At 43.6% G+C, this 27,004-nt stretch overlaps 1 protein-coding gene across 2 annotated transcripts in view; it reads left to right on the forward strand.

Annotated features, from left to right (window-relative positions):
• The first annotated feature begins 4,230 nt into the window (after positions 1-4,230).
• Positions 4,231-27,004, forward strand: part of LOC123992833 (ras association domain-containing protein 8) — a 37,944-nt gene continuing 15,170 nt past the window's right edge. For both annotated transcript variants that reach the window (XM_046294389.1, XM_046294399.1), the window contains exons 1-2: positions 4,231-4,555; positions 20,529-20,756. In XM_046294389.1, coding sequence (XP_046150345.1) covers positions 20,654-20,756 — 103 coding nt within the window. In that variant the 5' untranslated portion in view covers positions 4,231-4,555; positions 20,529-20,653. The remainder of the gene's footprint in view (positions 4,556-20,528; positions 20,757-27,004) is intronic.

Consider the following 27,004-nt stretch of genomic DNA (forward strand, 5'->3'; position numbering starts at 1 on the left):
TCATTATGACAGTGTGAATTGAATTATTCTATCTAGCATCAATATTTCAAGACCTGTCTCTGAGAATAGATAGCCCTCTTCTTCCCAGTGAAGCGGGTACAACAACGGATGAGGGGGGGACCACTATATATAGGCTCTAAATATAACTGGAATGTACTGTAGGGACGTCATTCCCAAGCAAGGAAATGATTTGGCGATCCCTTTGTCAGTTTTCCTCGGCTTTCACTGGTATACCTTCAGCGCTGAATATGTGCATATAAATAGAAAGTGGGGGGATACAGTACAGTAAGCCCTGTGGTAGAATCAAACAGTTAACGTTAGGCTCAGGGAGGCCAAACAAAGAGACGGTAACCAATTCACACAAGTATACATTTGCATTAGAACAAAATTACGCATGTGCGTTACAACTATGCAGTTTTATGTTTATTTTTTTGTGTGGGTGTCAGACCGGGGCAGCATTGCGCAAAACAGCTATGGACAGATCCATACCCCTCGCTTCTTGTTAGAATTCAAACAATGTATATTCTCAATTATTTTTAGTGACCAGTGCTTTGTCATACAACTAAATGTATCTGAAAAAACTATTTTAGGCACCTAGCCAAGATTAATCATCTTGATACTAATTACATAGTTATCAAATAGTACACCATTCTGGAGACAGTATCCTGCTCACACTTAGTCATTAAAAAATAAATATAATTAAAATGTGAATTTCATATTTAAGTTAGAGGATACAAAGTTTGAGTTTCAGCACTCTCAACCCCTCGGAGAAAAATAATATAAAATATCAAATGGATGGACTGAAGCATTTAGACTGGGTTTAGATGGCGCCACGAGGGGTCAGTAGGTATCCATTTATGAGCTTGCAAACAATGCCATTGCCAATGCTCCATCAGCTGTTTTCATTCAGTCTTGTGTGGCATAAAGTATGCTCTGTGCATATGTATTGCTTTATGCTGTAGATTGATATTGAAAACGGTTTGTGGTAGGCATACTTTAAGTTGCTCTTAAATCTATGTATTTACATTGTAGTTACATTGCAGATATAGTGTAAGTTGCCTCACGTGGTGTAGGAGACATCTTGATTTATGTTTTCTTATCCTCTTCATTTTACATGCTGGAAATGCCACTGTCTGTAAATTTGCGATTTTCTCTCAAATGAATGGTCCACTCAATGACAGAGAAAATACACTATTTTATTTTTTGGAATCCTGAGTATGAGGCATGCATTAATCCAATATAAACATGATCAAAACTGTGATGTTTTGCTAAATGACCTTCAATGATCCCATAGTAGACCAAGGGTCTCTACCAATGATTTATATATACACTAGATCAAATCAAATGTAATTTGTTACATGCTTCGTAAACAACAGGTGTAGACTAACAGTGAAATTAACAATTGGAATAAATACACAGTGATTAACAAATAACAATAAAAAGTACATATCATGTCTGTAAAGATAAGATTCATGTTCACCACCTAGCTATTTTCCAGTTAAAAGTCTATATGCAGACTATCACAGACGTTCACTGGAACATTCAACTGTTTGTTAATTAGAACATGTAACTTGCCATCTTGACTGACTGACTGACTCACACCAATACCGCAGTAAATCACTGCCTCCATTGCAGACTTTCAAGTGTCTTCTGTCTTGGTCAATAAAATGATGCTGAAAGCTACGCAGATAACTGATTAACTCTCAAGATACTTGTTTACTCATAGAGATTATGATGAGGCTCAAAATCAACTGCAGACTTGAATTGTAATGTCCCCAGACTGCATGAATCATAGACTTATATTTAATATCATATGAATACATGAATATGATTACATTTGACATTTTAGTCACTTAGCAGACACTCTTATAAAGAGTGACTTACATTTAGTGCATTCATCTTAAAATGGCTAGGTGAGACAACCACATATCACAGTCGGGTCGTTTTATGTCATTTCAGCAAGCCATGACACCAACCATTTCAGATTGTTCTGAAATCTTTTCTGTAGTTAGAAACAGATACGATAAGAATTGCGGAAACATTATTTTGTTGATATATAATAGGATCCTTGAAGAATATCATTAATTACAATTAAATTGGTCAATTTAATTTATAGGATTCATATAATGTTCAATAGTTATAGTACCTAACATACAATTTTGACCAAACTTTTTTTCTAACAATGACTAAGACATGAGTAAGACATGAGTAAGACATGAGGAATCTAAAGAAGTGTTCAAAAGCCAGGCATAGTCCACCCAAATGACATATTGGTTTTCTTACCCTGTATGCAGACTATGGACCAGGTGTGACTGTCTTACCCTGTATGCAGACTATGGACCAGCTATGACAGCAGCACCACATGCTTTGGTTTTGTTTACCTGACCACTGTTTCAAATGCTACATTTTTTGCATATGTGTCACAAAACCAATGTAATTTAAAGGTACCTATATTAGCATTAAGCACTTCATATCCAAATCATATACAAGTAACATCATTGAGTTACATTTTTTAGACACTTTAGGATGATTTGGACATGAAGCTTGAAAATGCTAATATCAATACCATTGACTTGCTTTGGGTTTGTGACACAAATTATGAAAAGTTAACATTTGAAATAGTGGACAGATAAACAAAACTAAAGCATGGGTTGCTGTCATACCATGTCCAGGGACTGCTTACAGGGTGAGCGTCATCCGCATAGCAATGACAGGAGAGATTATGTGAGGATATGACGGAGCTGAGTGGCTTGGTTTATTGAGAAAAGAGGAGAGGGCCTAGAATGGAGACCTTGGGGACACCAGTAGTGAGAGCATGTGGTGCAGACACAGATTCTCTCCACGTCACCTGGTAGGAGCGACCTGTCAGGTAGGATGCAATCCAGGAGGATCTGATGGTTCATGCCGCCGAAGGCAGTGGATAGATCTAGGAGGATGAGAACAGAGGAGAGAGCCTGCTTGAGACAGATGCGAACAGTCTCAGTTGAGTTAGCTTCAAGACTCTTCTCTCTACACACCAACCCACTCAGCTCTGTCATATCCTAACATGGTCTCTCCTATCATTGCTATGTGGATGACACTCAACTACTTTTCTCCTTCCCCCCTTCTGACACCCAGGTGGCAACACACATCTCTGTGTGCCTGGCAGGCATCTCAGCTTGGATGTTGGCCCACCACCTCAAGCTACATTTCGACAAGACGGCGCTACTCTTCGTCCCAGGGAAGGCCTGCCTGTTCTATCCCAGTTGAGAACTCAACTCCCAGAGTGCAAAGAACCTTAGCATGACCCATGACAACATCCTCGTTCTCGGCAAACATCAAAGCGGTCATTTGCCTGCAGGTTCATGCTCTACAACATCCGTAGAGTACGACCTTTCTTCACACACAAAGCGGCGCAAGTCCTAATCCAGGAACTTGTCATCTCCCGTCTGGACTACTGCAACTCTCTGTTGGGTGGGTTTTCCGCTTCTGCCATCAAACCCCTGCAACTTATCCAGAACGCTGCAGCCCGCCTGGTGTTGAATCTTCTCAAGGTCTCCCATGGTAACGAGAGAGTTGGTCATAGACAGCACACACAATTGTTTTGGAAAGAAAAGAAAGAAGGGATGCTGGTCCATAGTTTTTTTTTTATGTCAAAGGGGTCAAGTGTTGGTTTCTTGACTGTGACTATCTTAAAGGCAGATGGGACGCAGCCAGTGGTCAGGGATGAGGTGATGTGGGAGGTGAGGAATTGGAGAAGGTCTCCAGATTTATTTTTTATTTTACCTTTATTTAACCAGGCAAGTCAGTTAAGAACAAATTCTTATTTTCAATGACAGCCTAGGAACAGTGGGTTAACTGCCTGTTCAGGGGCAGAACGACAGATTTGTACCTTGTCAGCTGGGGGGTTTGAACTCACAACCTTGCGGTTACTAGTCCAACGCTCTAACCACTAGGCTACCCTGCCGAGGGGATGGGGTCAATTGGGCAGGTTTTTAACCCAAACATCTAAATGTTTTTAATATATACTACAAATAATGTTGTTAATCTGTGTGTGTATATTCTGTATTAAAGAACAATGTAGCCGACCCTACCTGAATGTCACCATATGGTACCTACTCAAGTAGGCTACCCAACCACTTTCAGGAACTCCACTCCTTTAGGTGAGTAGGCCCTGTTCTACAGTGTATTGCAGCTTTAAAATGGTCCACAATGCCTTGCGGTGTCCCAGTTCCGATGCAATGTATTTACAAGCAAGAGTAATGAAATAGGCAGAGGGCGATTTTCCGCAGCGTGTTGGTCCGACCCCAAGGGCTAGCGCAGAGACGGCGCAGCGAAAAACTTTCAGCCATGGATATTTCAATGCACCTCATTTTCTTTTGATGCCGTTCTCTTTGCTATGGACCGTATCACTTTGTCGCAGTTCATATAAGTGATTTGTAGGCTTGCCCCGAGAAAATGTCACATTTGCAGATTCCATTACTCAACAGCATCTATTTTTCCTAAACTTCAGTCCGGCTACAGAAGAGTGGGTGAACTTCTGTTGTTTTTTCGGCACCAAGCCTACAACACGAAGGTAAGGTTACGTTTGTAGTTTCCCTGCTAATGTTAAGATGTTAACGTTACACTGTATCTTAACTAACCCTTTACAACAGTATCCCAGGTGTAGTAATCGGCAATAGCAGGCGGCCGTGATAATGGAACAATTATTATCAGGCTGCATAGTGGAACAGTTGTGCCCGTTACAATATCGCGGGTTCTTTCTCGCGGTGAATACTATCACACTTTTAAAACAAGAGCGGAACATTTCAGAGCCATTTGCCACACTTGTTTACTATGTGGCCCATATCGTTTACATCAACACATGCATTGGATCTCTACCTGAGAATAGCCCATAGCCTATGGTTTTATGACATGTTTATAAAAATGTAATAATGGTTGATAATGACTACATTGTGTCTCATGATGTCTGTAAAACATTGCACCGTTTCCACTTTTCAACACAGCATTTCCTCTGTGTATAGCCTATTTCCCACTCATAATTAAGCTAAACACTATTTAATATACCTATAGGGCTATTGTTTATGTTTATATTTCCAGTTACCCACTCTACCATTAGAGACTGAAAATACCTGTAGAGTAGGTCATTCCAATATGTTTGGCATAATGATGTATTAGAGCAGTAGTAGAATGCAAATGGCTTCTTTCTTGCTTTCAGCATCTGTGTATTGACACTTTTTTTCATACAATCAGCTCTTACACACATGTTGACACAAACAGTGTTGACCAGCAGATACTGTTCTATATCAGTATCTGATTCTTGTTTGTTTTGGGCTGCCTACTGCACAGCACTGTCGTTTTGTTGATAATATTAAAGAAACATAGGCCTTCTCCGTAAAACTTTTCTTAGAACCTGTTTCATTTTCCTTCAAAGCTGTACTATCTCAATCCCACAGCTGTGGTAAACATGTGTTCAATTACTGCACTAATGACTGATGCGACCGCCAGAACATGGACTAAACTAAACCCATGTCCTCATCATGTCCAAACCAACCCTCCAAACCCTTGGCCAGAGTAGAAGCCAGGAGATCGGGTCTGTTGCCCCAATCAGTGTTGCTCCAAAGGCCCTGCTCCCGGCATCAGGCTGGCACTTCAAAGCTGGCCTGCTTATAGAGCCATCATGGCAGGGGAACAAAGGCTGCATTATTGCTGCTGGCTAAACGTGCCGTCCAGATGTTCGAGATCCTGCCAGTGTTGACCTCCCGACTAGGGGAGGCGGGGCCCACTCTGGAGTCTAATATAACATCCAGCCAGCCTGATGTTAGGGAGGGGGAGGAGTGTGGGGCCCCAGAAGCTCCTAATGGAAAGCTTTACAGGAGCTGGGGCTATAACTGTGGCTGTGGCATGACTGGGGCTGGTTTGAATCCCTGGTGAGGGACAGACGTCTCAAACACCGTCTCCCTAGAGATTTTTGGATTGAGGGGGTGGAGGGGGTTAGCCTAAATTCTGAGCAAGTGTTCGGTTGTACGTACGAGTGTGATCGAGGCGAGCCTATGTTTTTCAGGTGGCCTAATATAAGTACAGGATATTTTCTGGCCAAACTTTACCATTAGAATAATTTATGTAATTTCCTTGTAGTTACGTTAACTAAACTTTTTGTATTTTCTTAACTGTCTAGACATATTCATTTTATGCTAATTTCAAAGTTGCATAATTTGCATATGTCTACAAACATATTTACAATGTCTATAAATGTTTTCCACTTACAAGGCAATGTGAAGTGTTTCACACACAGACACCCCATCCACACAAGCAGAACTCAGTTTGGTTTTAAATAGTGGCTTTAATCTGTCACTCATTTGTAAGAAACTTTATTGAAGACTGTATGTTTTGTCATTGTAGTCAGACAAATGTAATTTAGGACCTGGTCTGACCTGAGGAGATGCTGCTGCTAGCTCCTGTGGAGAAGGGAGGAGGCTTTTAGTGATTAGATTTCAGAGAACCACCACAAGACTCCTCTCTAACATTCCTTCCTCTTTCTTGTTTTGGTATTTAGTTGGGAGTGGGGCTTCTGTTTGTAAAAAAATAAAGTGTAGCCTAATGCTTGTTCTATGTCATTCAATAGTACTTACCCTAGATTTAGCCTATTTAGCTTAGTTTTTTAATGATAGAATGTAATACAGTCCTTACGGTGTATTCCTTGTAATTCCTTCCAATATAAAAATAGTCAGCCCACAGAATCGCCAGCAAAAAGCCTGCCACTATATAGACTGTATAACTGATGTAGTCCTTTAACTGTGAGTAGAATCTAAGGTGTAGTCATGTTAAACGCAGCCCTGAGATCAGAAGGCTGTGCACAGAACCATGGAGTTCCTTATCTCCACGTCACGGCCCATTGCATTCTCATCGGCCAGGAATCCACACTCTCTATGTTATTCGTTTCCTGGATGCCTGGCACTGACGTGGAGAGGTAGTGGAATTCCTTCCTATAGAGAAGATATCTGCACACACTTTAATACCTCTGCATTCCGGGATGCCTGGCACTGACGTGGAGAGGTAGTGGAATTCCTTCCTATAAAGAAGATATCTGCACACACTTTAATACCTCTGCATTCCGGGATGCCTGGCACTGACGTGGAGAGGTAGTGGAATTCCTTCCTATAGAGAAGATATCTGCACACACTTTAATACCTCTGCATTCCGGGATGCCTGGCACTGACATGGAGATGTAGTGGAATACCTCTGCATATTTAATGTGCTGATGTTTTTGATCAGAGACCTTTTTTCAAGAACTCCTCCCTATAGCCACCCAATGCTCCTTCCTCTATGCACAACGTCCTCAACCACTGGGGTCCCACAACCCAGTCTACATACCAGGCTGTTTGACATTATGGTATATAAGGCCAGAGGCCCTAGTATGACCAACTACCCAGGTCTGCTACGTGTGTGAGACATGAGAGTGTGAGGCCAGGGCAGCACTTGATGGCGAACTGGGGGGATTTAAATACATTGTTTCTTAGCCTACTCTAAGACACACACACACACACACAAACAAGAGTCCCAACCACCACCACAATAAAACAGTGTCTGGCTGTGGCTGGGCAACAGGGATCCATTTCACAAGAGACCTAGTCTGGTACCAATTATACTAGAGTGTATAAATGGTTAGTAATTACAACGTAGCCCCGCAACAGGAAGTGCATTTTGAATTAAAGTTCAATGTTGGAAATAGTTTGTAAGCACCAGAACCCCCTATCGCACAACCCTGTAAAAAAAACTCATTATGTATTGTGGGGGTTGGGCTGTTTTACTTTTTGTAGTCAGGATAGAGTTGAAGTAAATGTGTCTTTTAAATTATTTTTTTTATATATCACTACCTCTGGTGTTAGGTCACTGCTCTGTTCTCAGACCTTCAATGGCCTTCAACCTCTCTCCTTTGCCAAGACGTGATTAAATTGTTTCCCCCATAGTGAACAATGGCCTGTAAAGTACAAGGGGAACACAGGTCTAATCACAGAGAAAGCAGACGTGGACTGTTTTCCTGCGAGAAGATCTTTTGTCCTCAAAACAGTTCTGTGGTTCCCCAAGGGGTTTCTCCCAACTCCCTGAGTCAAGTTGTGCCTGATTCTTTGTTTTAGCCCATGATGAATACCCATTTTGTTTCTCCTCAAACGGCCGTATGTTCTTCATGGAAATGTATGATATTCATACCAGTCCACTGCAGTACAGTTCAGCAGGAATACATAGTTGTAGACCTAAATAAATATGATAATCTAATCCGTGACATGTAAGGGCATTGTCTTACGTCAAGTGGCGTCACTGCTTCTTGCTGCTTGTCCCTCAACTGACAGGAATCAGTGTAAACAGAATTAGAGGATGGGGATGTCCTTATCCTTCCTACCTATGGTCACGAAACCTAACCACACGAAACCTTACCCCAGCACAGCCATATATCCCGTGGCTCAGAGCTGTACATGATCACTCTATATTGGATATTATCTCTGTGGCAGTGACCTGTTGTAGGGGTTGGGAACCTGGGCCCGTCCCTGGCCTGGTAAAGAGATGGCAGTGCCTGGCCCATGTCCCTGTGTGTGAGAGGACCCAGAGGGACATATGGTGGCTTGTTTACACTAGCGTCAGTCAGTGGAAGTCCTAGCCCTCGTGCCAACTCTCTGGGCTCCTGTAGCCCCGGATCTCTGGGCTGGCAACAGCGGGAACAGCCATGGCAGCAGCCTGGGTCTCAGCGGACACACTGCTCACAGTACCTTGTACTCGCACACCTCACTGGGCAAACAGGAAGCCACCTCAGGGACCACAAGGCTGAACTCTGAAGCCATGCCACATTGAGACAAATGACTAATGCATCTGGGGTCTAGTGCTGTGGCGGTCACACAATTTTGTCAGCTGGTAATTGTCAAGCAAATAACTGTCAGTCTCATGGTAATTGACCGGTAATTAACACAAACACATTTAGCATCTCCTGGCTTCCAACAGCCTACAAGCCACTGAAGCAGACCTTTGGAACATCTACATTTGAAAAAGTCTAATAAATCCATGTAATATAGCCTACACCTTTACAAAAAATCCATTATTTATTTTAGACAGGTCTAAAGAAGCATGATATGAAGAAAATGTAGTCTATTTCAGAAGAACAGAATTGCATGCTCTGATGTTTGGTCCTGATCTGTGTAACGATATGCGCTGAGAGTCGGGAAGCAAGTACCGGGAGTGAGTGTTTTAATAAACAGAACATAATACAAAACAAGGAACTCTGACAGCACACAGACATAAAAGAGAAAGAGAAACAATGACGCCTGGGGAAGGAACCAAAGGCAGTGACATATATAGGGAAGGAGATCAGGGAAGTGATGGAGTCCAGGTGAGACTGACGACGTGCAGGTGCGCGTAACGATGGTGACAGGTGTGAGCCATAACAATCAGCCTGGTGATCTAGAGCCCGGAGAGGGAGCACACGTGACAGTACCCCCTCCCCGACAGGCGGCTTCAGCCGCAGGACGCCGACAAAAATGCCGATCCCGGGGATCAGGAGCAGACCGGTCACTTCTGCTGAGGCGCGGGAAACCTGTCAGTCCAGCTGAGATGCGGGTGCGTGGCGACCTAGAGTGCCGGAGAGAGCATACGTGACGGTACCCACTCCCCAGCTCATTCGGGCTCCAGCCGCAAGATGCCAACCAAAGGGACGATCCCGGGGATCAGGAGCGGACTGTCATTCCCACCGGAAAAAAACCACTCCCTGATGCTTCCCTTAGGTGAGGCGTCATTCTGTAACAATATGCGCTGAGGTTCAGGAAGCAAGTTCAAGTAGTGAGTGTTTTAATAAAATAAATGGAACATAATACAAAACTAGAAACACTAACATCACACAGACATGACACATAACAAGCAGCCTGGTAACCTAGAGGACAGAGAGGGAGCACACTGTAACGGCGTTCGTCTGTTGAAAGAAGAGAGTCGGACCGAAATGCAGCATGTTGGTTACTCATGACTTTAATGAATGAAAAAACGCGGTACATGAAATAACTGAAACTAAATACAAAAACAACAGAACGGAACGTGAAACTAATTACAGCCTATCTGGTGACTACAACACAGAGACAGCCCACGAAATACAAAGCGAAACTCAGGCTGCCTAAATACGGTTCCCAATCAGAGACAACGATAAGCACCTGACTCTAATTGAGAATCGCCTCAGGCAGCCAAGCCTGTCAACACCCCTAATCAGCCGTGATCCCAAATAATACAAACCCCAATACGAAACACAACATATAAACCCATGTCACACCCTGGCCTACCCAAACATATAACAAAAACACAAAATACAATGACCAAGGCGTGACAGAACCCCCCCCCCCTAAGGTGCGGACTCCCGGACGCACCTCAAAAGCATAGGGAGGGTCCGGGTGGGCGTCTGTCCATGGTGGCGGTTCCGTCTCGGGACGTGGACCCCACTCCATTAATGTCCTTGTTCCTCCCCTTTGCGTCCTGGGATAATCCACCCTCTCCGCCGACCATGGCCTAATAGTCCTCACCCAGATCCCCACATAACTGGCAGCTCGGGACAGAGGGGCATCTCAGGACAGAGGGGCATCTCAGGACAGAGGGGCATCTCAGGACAGAGGGGCATCTCAGGACAGAGGGGCAGCTCGGGACAGAGGGGCAGCTCGGGACAGAAGCAGCCCGGGACTGAGGGGCAGCCCGGACTGAAGGGCAGCCCGGGACTGAGGGGCAGCCCGGGACTGAGAGGAAGCCCAGTACTGAGAGGAATCCCAGTACTGAGATGAAGCTCAGGCAGGTAGTAGGCTCCGGTAAATCCTGGCTGGCTGGCGGAACTGGAAGATTCAGGTTGACAAGCAGATCGGGAAGAGACTGGTTGTCTGGCAGATTTGGAAGAGACTGGTTGTCTGGCAGATCTGGAAGAGACTGGTTGTCTGGCAGATCTGGAAGAGACTGGTTGTCTGGCGGCGCTGGGCTGACTGGCGGCGCTGTGCAGACTGGGAGCACTGGCGGCGCTGGGCAGACTGGGAGCACTGGCGCCGCTGGGCAGACTGGGAGCACTGGCGGCGCTGGGCAGACTGGGAGCACTGGCGGCGCTGGGCAGACTGGCGGCGCTGGGCAGACTGGGAGCACTGGTGGCGCTGGGCAGACTGGCGGCGCTGGGCAGACTGGGAGCACTGGCGGCGCTGGGCAGACTGGGAGCACTGGCGGCGCTGGGCAGACTGGGAGCACTGGCGGAGCTGGGCAGACTGGCGGCTCTGGGCAGACGGGAGACTCCGGCAGCGCAGGAGAGGAGAAAGGCTCTGGCTGCGCTAAACAGGCGGGAGACTCCGACAGCGCAGGAGAGGAGAAAAGCGCTGGCTGCGCTGAACAGGCGAGGCGCGCTGGAGGCCTGGTGCGTGGTGCTGGAACTGGTGGTACTGGATCGAGGACACGCACAGGAAGCCTGGTGCGGGGAGCTGCTACCGGAGGACTGGTGTGTGGAGGTGGCTCTGGATAGACCGGACCGTGCAGGCGCACTGGAGCTCTTGAGCACCGAGCCTGCCCAAGATTACCTGGCTCGATGCCCACTCTAGCCCGGCCAATAGGAAGGGCTGGTATGTGCCGCACCTGGCTCTGCACCCGCACTGGAAACACTGTGCGCTCCATAGCATAACACGGTGCCTGCCCGGTCTCTAGCCCAACGGTGAGCACAGGGAGTTTGCGCAGGTCTCCTACCTGGCATAACCATACTCCCTTCTAGCCCCCCCTCCAATAATATTTTGGGGCTGCTTTTCAGGCTTCTAACCGCGTCGCTGTGCTGCCTCCTCATACCAGCGCCTCTCCGCTTTACCCGCTTCTATTTCTTCCTTGGGACGGCGATATTCTCCAGGCTGAGCCCAGGGTCCTTTTCCGTCTAATATCATCTCCCAAGACCAGAAGTCCTTATATTGCTGCTCCTCACAATTAACAGGGAGAGTAGGCTCAGGTCTGACTCCTGACTCAGCCACTCTCTCTCTGCCCTCTCCCCCAATAAATATTTGGGGGTTACTTTCGGTTTTCGCTCTGCGTCGCCGTGTTTTCCTTTTTGACTCCATTCGCCTGTAGCCCTCTTCGCACTGCTGAAGCGAATCCCAGGCGGGCGCCTGCACTCTCTCTGGGTCGGCCGCCCACCTGTCGATTTCTTCCCACGTCGTATAATCCATGCCTCTACCGTCCATAACGTCCTCCTTTAGCTCCTGCCAGTTTACACACTGCTCGGTCCGTGAGTGGTGGGTGATTCTGTAACGGCGTTCGTATGTTGAAAGAAGAGATTCGGACCGAAATGCAGCTTGTTGGTTACTCATGACTTTAATGAATGAAAAAACACGGTACATGAAATAACTGAAACTAAATACAAAAACAACAGAACTGAACGTGAAACTAATTACAGCCTATCTGGTGACTACAACACAGAGACAGGTACAATCACCCACGAAATACAAAGCGAAACTCAGGCTGCCTAAATACGGTTCCCAATCAGAGACAACGATAAGCACCTGACTCTAATTGAGAATCGCCTCAGGCAGCCAAGCCTAACAACACCCCTAATCAGCCGCGATCCCAAATAATACAAACCCCAATACGAAAAACAACATATAAACCCATGTCACACCCTGTCCTACCCAAACATATAACAAAAACACAAAATACAATGACCAAGGCGTGACACACACGTGACAATCTGGCTATGCAAAATGGCTGTGGGCTACACTAGTTAATTTAGCAGACAAGATGTGCTTAGAATTCTGTGGCATTATTTTATATTATTTTATAGTATGAAGAATACAATTGAACAAAGCGGAATAAAATAGAATGGATATTTTCTCCAAACGATTTGAGGGAGTGCGCACATGCGGCTTTTTTGTGTTAAGCGGTTAACAAAGACAAATGTACTCCTACATGCTTAATTTAGAGTTATTAATGTAACTTTAGTTGTTCTACAAATGTTGGGCAATATGTTTGATTGTTAATACATCATACAGGCTGCATGATGCGACTAATGATGATTTGAAAAAAGTCGCTTGAAAGGCATGAGCTCTGTTTTATTTTTTTTGCACAGGCTGTACACACTTCATCAGTCTCTCATTCACAATTTGACAAGCACTTGATAATGCCTCAAATTTCACAGGGGCCTCCCCTTTGTGTGGCCATAATGCACCCTAAAAAAATCCATGCCTTTTGGGCCTGTGCCCTTCTTCCGGAGTGTTTCATTGTGCCCTTCTCCCTGCTGCGCACTCCATAGGACATCTCACTCACGTGGTTCTCCATCACGTGATCGGGTCTTTCTCACAGGCTACAGGTGAAGACAGACACATCGGGGACGCAACTGCGCTCGTCCTTATCCCATTCCGAGGTGCATAATTGAAGTTATTGGAAGAACTGTCCACATTTACTTTTCATCAGCCAACAAGATGAGTAGGCCTAACAAACAGAAAAAGCACTAGCCTATGTCAATCTACAATCCCCATAGTGCAAAAGTTGACCTATTATATGCTGTGTGAGAAATAAATATTCCAAACATAGTCTGGTACAGTTGTGGGATGCAATAGATCCCAAATTAATACAACCACTAGCATCCCAAAAACCTTTTTACGCAATGTTGCTCACGCAACGTTTAGCTTTAAATGTTGATGAACTATTAGACTATTTCTTCACATTGTAAACACAGCAATGCGCACATTGCCATAGGCAATAAGCACGGATGGTCCATTAGCGGGAAAATTGTTTTGTAATTGTTTTTGTAATTGTTATTGTAATTGTTTTTAATAACCTGCCCAGGGACTGAGGTTGAAAATTAGCCGGCTGGCTAAAACCGGCACTTTTACTGAAACGTTGATTAATGTGCACTGTCCATGTAAAAATAAAATAACCTAAACTAAAAACACCATTATCAAAAGTGACCACAAAGGCAATTATGCATGTAATATTATAAAGGTGCATTTTTATGGTGAAGATTATCTTTCCCAAACTTGAAACTCATGAGCTGCTTATATATGCCAGTTAGGCTCTACACACCCTGTAAAGCGGATTAATGTGCTTAATTTTAAGAAGTTATTTGGCCACTTTAGTTGTGATGCAAACCTTATCAAAACATATAGGCCTATGGGCTAGACTATATGAGGTGTGCAACTATGATTTTAAAAAGTCACACAAAAAAGGCATTGTTTCTTGCCTTATGCTGGGCATCATTCACAAGTCATAATATATCATTCACAAGTGATAGGCTAATATTGTCACCCATCAGACTATTCTTCATTTAATCTTGTCTTTACATATACTAAATAATATGTGTCAAATTTGTTTTGATTTAGAATGGACCATTATCATGCATCTGTCACGAAACAAGTGGGATAAAAATACATGTCCTCTATGCACTTAAATAGCAATTGGAGGACGCTTTTCCTGTGGTTAATTTCCATGCCAGCCAGGTAGGCTATACTCCTGTTGTAAAGATAAGCAATGTGCTTAATATTAAGAAAGATGAGAAATATAGTAGGCCTAGCCTATAGAAAGCTGAACGGCACCTCCTCTTTTTAATAGAGGCCGTCATGACTCGTGACCGCCGGTGTGGCTGTAATATGGTCACCGCAACAGCCTTACTTGGGTCATCTGCCTTTTGGTCTGTTTTGGTTTTACGTTACAGCAGTAAAGCATCTCTTTAGCTGTTCTTCGATCTAAAATGGAATCTGTTGGAATGTACTGTAAGCCATGCTCTCACGGAATGCTCCTTGGCTCAGGGTTGTGAGCAGCTCTACAGATCAGGCCATGGTCGTCTCTGCAGGGCAAAGGGGCAGATCTTGAGATAGACCTGTGCCCTGTGCCACTATGCTGGCTTGGCACCAACCACTATATTATCCTGTATCATTGTCAGTTATACAGTACTGTACTGGATTTGCTGTTGTATTTTCTCTGTTGTGTTATATGATTACTATATGCTAAGCTTATATGGATCACCAGTTTTGCGGCCTTATGTCATATAGTAGTACACGCCAATGTGTGTTACAACATGGTATTAAGACGCATTAGTCCCCTCACTGTGTAGACATAACCACTGGCTGTTTTCCTGGGGGGGGTTGGAACAAAACTGTCAACCAGCTTTATATATTATAGCCTGAACTTCTGGAGAGTTGAAAGGATAGTTATATAACACACACACACGCACGCACACACACACACACACACACACACACACACACACACACACACACACACACACACACACACACACACACACACACACACACACACACACACACACACACACACACACACACACACACACACACACACACACACACACACACACACACACATTGGAGGTGTCATTTGGGCTTATTGGAGGTGTCATTTGTGACTGAGACTTGTAAACAGGTGCTTTAAACAATGGACATTTGTTGATTGCTAAAGGCATACAAATAGGATTATTTCTTGATACATTTGAAACCAGGTCTAGAAGCGGTCGAGCTTGTGAACGACTCTTGGAGGAATGTATTGCTTGACTGCCTTTGAGGGTGATAAGCGCAATATCGTTCACAAACTGCAGCTCCCCAAGCGATTCCTTCTCAAGTTTGAGTTTGTTTTGGTTGTACAGAGCAGTGTCCATCATAACACTCAATAGTCAATTAATTGTGTTCCTTCTTGCGCCATGTGACCAGTTATCAGTTCTTAACATGTCTTTTTCTTCTCTATTTTCCCTGCGCGCATATGACAGACGGTGGTTGGAGCACGTCTTTGGAGCCGCTAATCCAGAGGAGCGTGTATTAATCCTGCTGTAGGACTCATTGCAGCCAACTCGTCAAATGAACAAAATAAAATGAATTAGTCACTCAGAAAAACGAATCATGACTCTCGAGTTGGTAAAAATAGTCATTCAAAATCATGAATCATTTGTGAACTGTACATCATCAGCACACAGTTCCTTCACGCTGTTTATTCTCTCAACATACTGTCAATTCATGCACTCGGCGGCTGGGTAAGCATGGAGAGGCCAGAGATAGCCAGATTTCTAAATTGGGCTAAGTAACAGAAGTTGGGTTTTGGAGAAATGTCATCAGTGCATGCTCTGCTAGCAATACAGCAGATGAAGGCGCGACAAGAGAGCGGTGATCGGATAGATGTGGTTATGGACAGTAAGGAAGAAGGAGAAGAGCCAAGTGTAGTGGAAAGGTATGTGTTAGGTAAGACGCGCGCCAAGTACAAACAATATTCTGCTGCCTCTGATGGTCAAATATTTTACCTGACGAGTGTGAGGATGAATTACCTAAGGTGGCTGGTGTTGTGAAGATCTCCGAGTCCAAACCTCGCCCGATGGTCATGCAAGGATAATTTGGGCCCGGTAGAAATGACATTTTTGGAGAAAATGGATCCCTGACTTTTGTCTGATCCATGTAGTCTTAGGCTGGGTAGAAAATAAGTTGGATACTATTACGTTTTTGAAGGTAGCTCGAAGTGGATTTTATGGATTTATTCCATTCAAGGGGGAGCAGACACTTCGCGTCACATGACTAGGGACAAAACCTGTGAGTTGCTTTGCTCTCCAGAGTAGAGCGCTTTTGAAAGGAGTGATTGGGATATGTCAGTTCTCCAGTGAGAGCATCTGTACTGAACCCATTAAGGTGTTTCAGATGCCAAGCTTATGTTCATGTTGCAGCAGTGTTTAGGACAACGATTCTGAGATGTGAGAAGTGTACAGGAGGGCATGGGACAAAGGAATGTGTAGTATCAGTGGAAAAAACTGTGTGTCAACTGTGGGTGTGCCCATGTAGTTGGCGATCAGAAGTGTCCAGTTCGAGAGAGACAGGATGAGGCTGCCCAGGTCAGAGTAGGACAGAAGGTGTCGTATGCTGAGGCAGTGAAGAGAATAGAGGATGATGGGTCAAAGGTGAGTAGTAGGCCGAAGCCAATACAGAGTGACACGAACCTGTGCTTCAGTAAGGTTGGCCTTCTAGCATTCATTGCCATGGTTATCAACTGTACCGCAGAAATGGAATGTAAATCACAGAAAATAGATGTTATGGTGGCAGATGCAGAGAAGTACTTGGGTGTACGAGGTTTTACTGCAGAAGAGTTACAAGGTGTGTTGAATGAGAGTCCCGTCGTCCCAGGCCATTGGCCTGGTGTAGGATCAGTTAGGGTCAAAGTAGTGGAATGGGGTGGTGATTATATAGTTTTTATTAAATAGTGGTATATACTGTAGGTGTAGGATTAGTTGGTGTTGCAATTTTTTTTTTTTTCCCTGTTTCTTTTTTATTTTGTATCACAAAATGTAACATGATTGAACACACACTACCGCACAGTAGGTGATGACATGCACAAACAAAATGTGTGAACTCCATGGTACCAGAGAAGAAGAATAATTAATTCACTCAGCATATTCTTCCAAAACAAGAATGAAGCTGCTTTCCACGTTGTATCTAAATATGAATCCACATGTTTTCTCTATTATACTATTAATTTGTGTATCTTGCTCTCTGAAAAACGCGAGTTAGCCTAAGGAAGCTGGCATATGCCTAAAATAATGCTAATCGCTAATGCTAATGGTTAACTAGCTAGCTGGCTAGCTAAATGCCATTTAGCTAAATGCTCTAGCTAGGGCAAAACAAACTATAGCTCTAATGCAGGTTGCTACCGGTTGTGGTATAGATCACCATGTTGTTTGTGCAACGGTGTGTTCTGAAATAGATAGAATATTAAAAAATCTTTGTCTAAATGCAACATTTATTCAAATGTGATTAGGTTCCCCTGGTAAACACTGACCAACACTTTGGTTCCTACCCTGTCCTAACTGCTATCTGGTTTTTGCATTTGTTGTCTTGCCAACCAACACGAACCATAGAAAATAGATATCTTCTTCAGGAGATGTGCTTCAAAAGTAAGTAAGATTCATATAGGCCCAATGTACAGATGTTAGAATCTTAATTTGATCACTCTTTTATTGCTTTGAATATTCCTCAACCCTGTAGTGTATTTGAGTTTGAAAAATGCTAAATAAAAATGTAATTTGCACTTTAACATTTCAGACCTGATTTGCCCTAACATGATGTATCAATCCCCACAAAAATGTAAATTATTATAATCCACAAAATCATTCACATTTCCTGTTGCTGCAGGATTAGTGTCTTGCTGTAGCAAACTGGCTCAAATTAAGATCCTACATCTGTAGGCTATATCTTAATCAATTTAAAATCTATTTTTATTGTGCTCCTGAATTTTAAGTGGTACTCTTAACTAGTCTAAATTAGCAGCACAAGTGTTACCAATGACAGTTTTTAATTTAGAGCCCTGGCCATGTATGTTCTGTATTCCAATGTCAATTCACTTTTCACTCTCCCCTGGGGGAAAAAAAGTTAAACAAAATAGTGACAGAGTTATGTGTCAGTACAGAAAAATCTCCCAGAGTCCTCTTTGTGTGTGACTCGCAGCCCATTTCCCTGCATGCCTCTATCTGCACTCTGCTGCCATTTAAGGGCAATCTGGATGAAGGACAAAAGCACTTCCTAGCCAGCTGTAAATATGCCAGGAATAGAGAGATCATCAGCCAGGCAAGAGACAAAGGTGACACACACACAGAGACACACACATACACAGAGTGTTTGTTTGACATCCCCTTTGCCTGGCCCTAAAAAGAGAGATTGTTCTCTCAAAGCCCCTACCTAGTTCTATTAAGCTGAACTGGTTTTATCTTGCAGTGATATTTAGTGTTCTCAACCCACTGTTTTTAGCAAAGCACCATGTGAGAGGTAGAGTGTGTGAGAGGTAGAGTGTGTGTGTGTGTGTGTGTGTGTGTGTGTGTGTGTGTGTGTGTGTGTGTGTGTGTGTGTGTGTGTGTGTGTGTGTGTGTGTGTGTGTGTGTGTGTGTGTGTGTGTGTGTGTGTGTGTGTGTGTGTGTGTGTGTGTGTGTGTGTGTGTGTGTGTGTGTGTGTGTGTGTGTGTGTATAAAGCACAGCAGCATGCCGAGGCTGGTCTAAATTACATTACACGAAGAGAATCCACTGGGGTGGGGGAGGTGTGAAGGGGGGTTAAGTGACCAGCAGGAGGATAGAGCAGTGCAGTGCAGTGTGAAGGTCAGCCCTCTAGGGGGCATCACAGCTCTGGACAGTAGCCATACATCCACTCTCCATAGACTCTCCTTGAAGAGGACTGCAATGCAGATAGTTTTTCCTTTGAAATGTTCCTAATTTGATCTGATTTCGCAATTCCATATTGACTTTTTATCCTTGGTCCGTTGTGGAGACAGAATGTGCCAGACTGCATGGACTAAGGCCACTGGTCATGGTTTTTCCCACTCGCTTATCATTTGACACCAGGCTGAGTGTCTACTACAGTCACAAAAGCAGTCTTGTTCATTTTGTCTGGAATGAACGATCTGTGACATAGAAACAGAGGTCTTAAAGGAGCATAGGTGGTTTAAAGTGTGTGTGTGTGTTTGTGTCTCAGTCACCAGATCTCAACTTATGAGAGATTCTGGAGCGGCACCCGAGACAGCGTTTTCCACCACCATCAACAAAACACCAAATGATAGAATTTATTGTGGAAGAATGGTGTCGCATCCCTCCAATAGAGTTCCAGACACTTCTAGAATCTGTGCCAAGGTGCATTAAAGCTGTTCAATAAGCTTGTGGTGGCCCAACACCCTATTAAGATGACTTTATGTTTGTTTCCTTTATTTTGGCAGTTACCTGTATTGTGAAACTCATATAGTAAACGACACACAGAGCATTATACAGAAAACAAACCAAAAATAGTTTCTCATCAAATGTTCCTCCTCATATCAAGCCAGACACACAAACATACAAAGTTGCCACATCTGCAGCAAAATACGAGACCCTCGACGCCGAGACATCAAAAGAAAGTCCTTGTTCCCCTCCTTCTCCCTCTCTCCCTCCTTCCTCTGTTGCAGTCTCTCATCCTGCCCTCCCCCCTCCATTTCATATTTCACTCACTTTTCCTGCTCTCCCTCTCTCCTTTTCACTGACGCCATCTTCCGGCTTTCTCCTCACCGTTGTTTCCTCCTTCATCTCTGTACAATAGCAGGAACTTGGCTCAGACCATCAGTACTGGCAGGCTCTTTCTGTCCAACCCCCCTAAAGACATGCATCTATTCACAGAGCTCGGATGAAAACAACAATTTCATGTCCAGCTGGTCCTACTATGCCTGGCTGGACGGTTCTACCATTCCCCAACTATTTGAGCCATCCTCCTTTTCCACAACAGCCGCTAAAAATAGTGGCACATATTTTCAGGCTTATTGTTTTAAGGCCATGATGAATCTCCCATTGCTACTACCTGTCTCGTCACAGACTACACTGACAACAACTTCTACCTCTAGTGAAGAAATAGGTTTACACAATTTAAAAGATCCATCCCAGTGGGGTGAAAACTGGTTGAAATTGCATTATTTGGTCCAGTTTTGACCAGTTTTGTGCAGTTCTGGGAAAAGAGTTAAACTACGTTGTCCTCTTAAATGTGCTGCTTCCTGACCAGGTCCTTTGTTCTGTGCTCTTCCTCCTTAGGGAGTTTGTGGCCAGAGGTGCTGCAGCTGGAGCCACCCTGCACTGCTGGAGCTTCCAGGAATGACGGGGCCAACCCATCGCAGCCGGCCCCCTCGCAGCACCTGACCTGACTCACCTGACCCATCATGGAGCTCAAGGTCTGGGTCGATGGGGTCCAGAGGGTTGTTTGTGGGGTCACAGAGGCAACCACCTGCCAGGAAGTGGTCATTGCTCTTGCTCAAGCCATAGGTGAGTGACCTCTGAACTATGCCTCTTAAAGACATATTCCATAGGATTGAAAACAACCTCATTATTTTTTTAAACCTCCTATTTTGCAATTGACGTGTCATTGTACGGCTCAAACATGCATAATAAATGATCTACAGTCAGTGGAAAGGGGCACAGAATCCTTACATTCTAACCTGCCACCATTTAGTGCGTCAGATCTACGTGCTCGTTCCTGTCATGTAGGGAATGCGTGCTCTGAAGCAAGTGGGATTAGTGGCTGCTTGCACTTACTATTAGTTATTGTGATAACAGTGACAATACACTGAATAAATCGATCAAATTCATGCGTCAGAATTTAGAGAGCATCCAAAAGTAGAAGTTAGATCTTTTCGACCTCGGTAGTAGTTGCATTTCTCTCTTTCAATACATTCAGAAAAGGTTGTGAGCTAAAAATGTAATTTTAGCCACACAAATGTTTGTATTTTTTCTTTTTTTCTTTTGTAAATAACATCGCCAAAGTCGAGGATCGGTAGGATGGTCAGTTTTACAAGGTTAATTTTGGCAGCATGAGTGAAGGATGATTTGTAGCGAAATAGGAAGCCAATTCTAGATTTAACTTTGGATTGGAGATGTTTGAGGTGAGTCTGGAAGGAGAGTTTACAGTCTAACCAGACACCTAGGTATTTGTAGTTGTCCACATATTCTAAGTCAGAACCGTCCAGAGTAGTGATTTCGGATGGGCGGGTAGGTGCAGGCAGCGATTTGTTGAAGTTTAGTTTTACTTGTATTTAAGAGCAGTTGGAGGCCACAGAAGGAGAGTTGTATGGCATTGAAGCTCGTCTGGAGGGTTGTTAACACAGTGTCCAAAGAAGGGCCAGAAGTATACAGAATGGTGTCGTCTGCGTAGAGGTGGATCAAAGACTCACTAGCAGCAAGAGCAAACTCATTGATGTATACAGAGAAGAGAGTCGGGCCAATAATTGAACCCTGTGGCACCCCCATAGAGACTGCCAGAGGCCAGGACAACAGGCCCTCCGATTTGACACACTGAACTCTATCAGAGAAGTAGTTGGTGAACCAGGCGAGGCAATCATTTGAGAAACCAAGGATATCGAGTCTGCCGATGAGGATGTGGTGATTGTCAGAGTCGAAAGCCTTGGCCAGGTCTATGAATACGGCTGCACAGTATTGTTTCTTATCGATGGTGGTTAAGATATCGTTTAGGACCTTGAGTGTGGCTGAGGTGCACCCATGACCAGCTCTGAAACCAGATTGCATAACGGAGAAGGTGCAGTGGGATTCGAAATGGTCGGTAATCTGTTTGTTGACTTGGCTTTCGAAGACCTTAGAAAGGCAGGGTAGGATAGATATAGGTTTGTAGCAGTTTGTGTCAAGAGTGTCCCCCCCTTTGAAGAGGGGGATGACTGCAGCTGCTTTCCCATCTGTGGGAATCTCAGACGACACGAAAGAGAGGTTGAACAGGCTAGTAATAGGGGTTGCAACAATTTCGGCAGATAATTTTAGAAAGAAAGGGTCCAGATTGTCTAGCCCGGCTGATTTGTAGGGGTCCAGATTTTGCAGCTCTTTCAGAACATCAGCTGACTGGATTTGGGAGAAGGAAAAATGGGGAAGGCTTGCGCGAGTTGCTGTGGAGGGTGCAGTGCTGTTGACCGGGGTAGGTGTAGCCAGGTGGAAAGCATGGCCAGCCGTAGAAAAATGCTTATTGAAATTCTCAATTATAGTGGATGTATAGGTGGTGACAGAGTTTCCTATCCTCAGTGCAGTGGGCAGCTGGGAGGAGGTGTTCTTATTCTCCATGGACTTTATAGTGTCCCAGAACATTTTTGAGTTTGTGTTGCAGGAAGCAAATATCTGCCTGAAAAGCTAGCCTTGGCTTTTCTAACTGTCTATATTGGTTTCTAGCATCCCTGAAAAGTTGCATATCACAGGGGCTGTTCGATGCTAATGCAGAACGCCATATGATGTTTTTGTGTTGGTTAAGGGCAGTCAGGTCTGGAGAGAACCAAGGGCTATATCTGTTCCTGTTCTAAATGTCTTGAATGGGGCATGCTTATTTAAGTTGGTGAGGGAGGCATTTAAAAAAAATAACCAGGCATCCTCTACTGACGGGATGAGGTCAATATCCTTCCAGGTCGAATAGAAAGGCCTGCTCGCTGAAATGTTTCAGGGAGCGTTTGACAGTGATGAGTGGAGGTCGTTTGACTGCTGACCCATTACGGATGCAGGCAATGAGGCAGTGATCGCTGAGATCATGGATGAAAACAGCAGAGGTGTATTTAGAGTAGATGTCGACCGATTATGATTTTTCAATACCGATACCGATTATTGGAGGACCAAAAAAAGCCGATACCGATTAATCGTCCGATGTTTTTTTTTGTGCATATTTTTTATTTGTAATAATAACAATTACAACAATACTGAATGAACACTTATTTTAACTTAATATAATACATCAATAAAATCAATTTAGCCTCTAGTAAATAATGAAACATGTTTAATTTGGTTTAAATAATGCAAAAACAAAGTGTTGGAAAGTAAAAGTGCAATATGTGCTATGTAAGAAAGCTAACATTTGAGTTCCTTGCTCAGAACATGAGAACATATGAAAGCTGGTGGTTCCTTTTAACATGAGTCTTCAATATTCCCAGGTAAGAAGTTTTAGGTTGTAGTTATTATAGGAATTATAGGACTATTTCCCTCTATACCATTTGTATTTCATTAACCTTTGACTATCCCCAACTATACTGTTACACTGGCAATACTAAAGTGCCTATAAGAAATAGGCACTTTAGTATTGCTAGTGTAACAGTATAGTTTCCATCCCTCTCCTCGATCCTCCCTGGGCTCGAACCAGCAACACAACAACAACAGCCACCATCGAAGAAGCGTTACCCATGCAGAGCAAGAGGAACAACTACTAGAAGGCTCAGAGCGAGTGACATTTGAAACGTTATTAGCGCGCGCTAACTAGCTAGCCATTTCACTTCGGTTACACCAGCCTCATCTCGGGAGTTGATAGGCTTGAAGTCATAAACAGCGCAATGCTTGACGCACAACGAAGAGCTGCTGGCAAATGCATGAAAGTGCTGTTTGAATGATTGTTTACGCGCCTGCTTCTGCCTACCACCGCTCAGTTAGATACTTAGATACTTGTATGCTCAGTCAGATTATATGCAACGCAGGACACGCTAGATAATATCTAGTAATATCATCAACCATGTGTAGTTAACTAGTGATTATGATTGATTGTTTTTTATAAGATATGTTTAATGCTAGCTAGCAACTTACCTTGGCTTACTGCATTCGCGTAACAGGCAGTCTGGAGTGCAACGAGAGACAGACAGGTCGTTATTGCGTTGGACAAGTTAACTGTAAGGTTGCAAGATTGGATCCCCCGAGCTGACAAGGTGAAAATAAGTCTTTCTGCCCCTGAACGAGGCAGTTAAGCCACCGTTCCTAGGCCGTCATTGAAAATAAGAGTTTTGAATCCCACTCCTCTTCCCCCACTCGAGGGCACACTGACTGCACTTGTCCTGCAGGCAGTGGCTACAGGCCAGGGCAATGAATTAAGGGCATACCGGGACGATAAAGCATATGTCTTGTATGGTTTAAAACAGACTCTGGAGCAGTTCTGGGATGATAGATCCTAAATCACTGTACATCATTTAATTTTTTTTAAAGCAATGAGGCTGATTGAACCAGATCAGAAGGCTTACCTTAAAATGTTGATAAACTATTATTTCTTCACATTATAAGAGCAGCAATGTGCACACGGCAGTAGGCTAACACGGAACCCAAACCGGCTGCGCACGTGGGCCATCGTGCATAAATGTATTTTGTCCCCCCACATCAAACGCGATCACAACACGCAGGTTAAAATATCAAAACAAACTCTGAACCAATTACATTAATTTGGGGACAGGTCAAAAAGCATTAAACATTTATGGTAATTTAGCTAGCTAACTTGCACTTGCTAGCTAATTTGTCCTTTTTAGATTGTCCTGGGATGTAAACATTGAGTTGTTATTTTACCTGAAATGCACAAGGTCCTCTACTCAGACAATTATTCCGCACATAAAACGGTGAACCGAATCGTTTCTAGTCATCTCTCATCCCTCCAGGCTTTTTCTTCTCTGGACTCTATATTGCGATTGGCAACTTTCAGAAATGAGGTGCATTACCGCCACCGACCTCGTTCATCTTTCAGTCACCCACATGGGTATAACCAATGAGGAAATGGCACCTGGATACCTGCTTCTATAAACCAATGAGGAGATGGAAGAGGCAGGACTTGCAGTGCGATCTGCGTCAGAAATAGAACTGACTTCTATTTTAGCCCTTGGCAACGCAGATGCTAAAACGCAGACACAGTGTGGGTGCAATTATTGAATAATATAGATTTCTGAATGTATTTTTGCAACATGCGATGCGAGCGGTGTAGTCAGTCTGTAAGCGCGAACATTCCAAAATGCAATTAGCAGGAACACATGTGACAGAGATGAAATATATACATTTTTTATGATGTTTTCTTGCTGTAGCCATTACACATATCACCTCGGTTGAAATATATTTATTTACATTTATGTACAAAATAGATTTATTTAGTTGGGACGGTTCATCTTTAATTTGGTATGTTTGAAATTACAATTCGGGACGATTCTGGGACGGTGATGAAAAAAGTTAGTCTCAGGTCCTTCTACTGGTGCCAAAAGGTAAACCTTTTAAATTGCATGTGTCATCTCATGGGGAATGCTTCAATTTGACTGTTTGTTGGTTTGTTAGTAGGCCTATGAGGCAGTTGTAAGCAGCAGAAGAAACTCCAATCACAGGTAAAGACTAGTTAGATTGTTTCAACATAGCTAACTATCTAGCAAACTAACTAGCTGATTTACATCATATACATCCACTATGATCAGCTGATAGCCCACCCCTCTTTGCCTTCTCTTTGAGCTGTAGGCTGTAAACTTGCAGGGATGAGTGTGATTTGACAGAAAATAAATGCTAAACAATATATGTTGAAATTTGGCTACAGGCACATTAGATAATTAGCTATGAATGTAAGAATTTTAAGTCAACAGATATTTTTTTGTGTGTGTTTTTTGAGAGCAGGAGCAGGTGCCCTTCTTTAGGTCTGTGCACGGCCCTGCCGATCAGAAACACTGTGCTGACAACCTTTAGCTTCTAAATGGTGTCACTGGTGAATTTTGGAATATAGTGCACAATAGGCTATAAGGTTTTTACCAGGCGTCCGTCCATTCATTTGTCCCGTTCGCCAATCACAGCAGAACACACATATTGATGCACTCAAGAAATACATACTGAAGCAAACTTTCACCCACTTTTTAGACAATTAAATATTTGCCATAACTTTATCTTGCGCCAACCAACCATCCATCCAAATGAAATAATTCCACCTTTTATCCTTATAAACATTTACATAGGTATTCCATGATATGGGGTAATAATACAACACTGCAGTTGAACTGCCAGCGATCATCATTCATCACGTATGCAAATATAATATAATCCATTCACGACATTCAAGGAGTAGGACATTTGATGCAACTTTTCCATTGTATGAAATTAAATTTTCACATTTGCTTGCTCATTTTCCATACTAGTCTGATGAGACAATCCACGCAACTACTGGAATTTGGGAACTGGCCTGCAACAACCAAACGTGATGGACAAGGTTGATTGGCAGGTGGAATGATGTCCAATGAGGTTGCATAGTTAAAGTGGAAGGCGGGGTCAGGTCGGTCCAGTATAATCCAATGAGGTTGTGGGATGTACACCACAGTCTTTTTTTTTACAGTCTTCGGGCACATGCTACAGAGTCTCGAGAAGAATTATGTGAGGTTGTACACAATTGTGCACAATTTTCAGAGACCTGCTTTGGTTTGTGAGCTCTAATTTCAAAACTACTGGCTGAAATTATTCAAAACTTCTGGAAAATCCCTTTTACAAAGGCTTTAGGATGTTTGTTTTATGTGTGTTGGCTACTAATGTTTAAAATATTAGCATTTATGAATGTAGGCCTATACGTTGTTTTCTGCAAGTGCATTCCCCTTCGTTATGGATGATATTGAATAATAGAAGGATAGTATAATGTACCTATAATAATAATAATAATATGCCATTTAGCAGACGCTTTTATCCAAAGCGACTTACAGTCATGTGTGCATACATTCTATGTATGGGTGGTCCCGGGAATCGAACCCACTACCCTGGCGTTACAAGCGCCATGC

The sequence above is a fragment of the Oncorhynchus gorbuscha genome, linkage group LG02 (genome assembly GCF_021184085.1).
Source record: "Oncorhynchus gorbuscha isolate QuinsamMale2020 ecotype Even-year linkage group LG02, OgorEven_v1.0, whole genome shotgun sequence".
Lineage (NCBI taxonomy): Eukaryota > Metazoa > Chordata > Actinopteri > Salmoniformes > Salmonidae > Oncorhynchus > Oncorhynchus gorbuscha.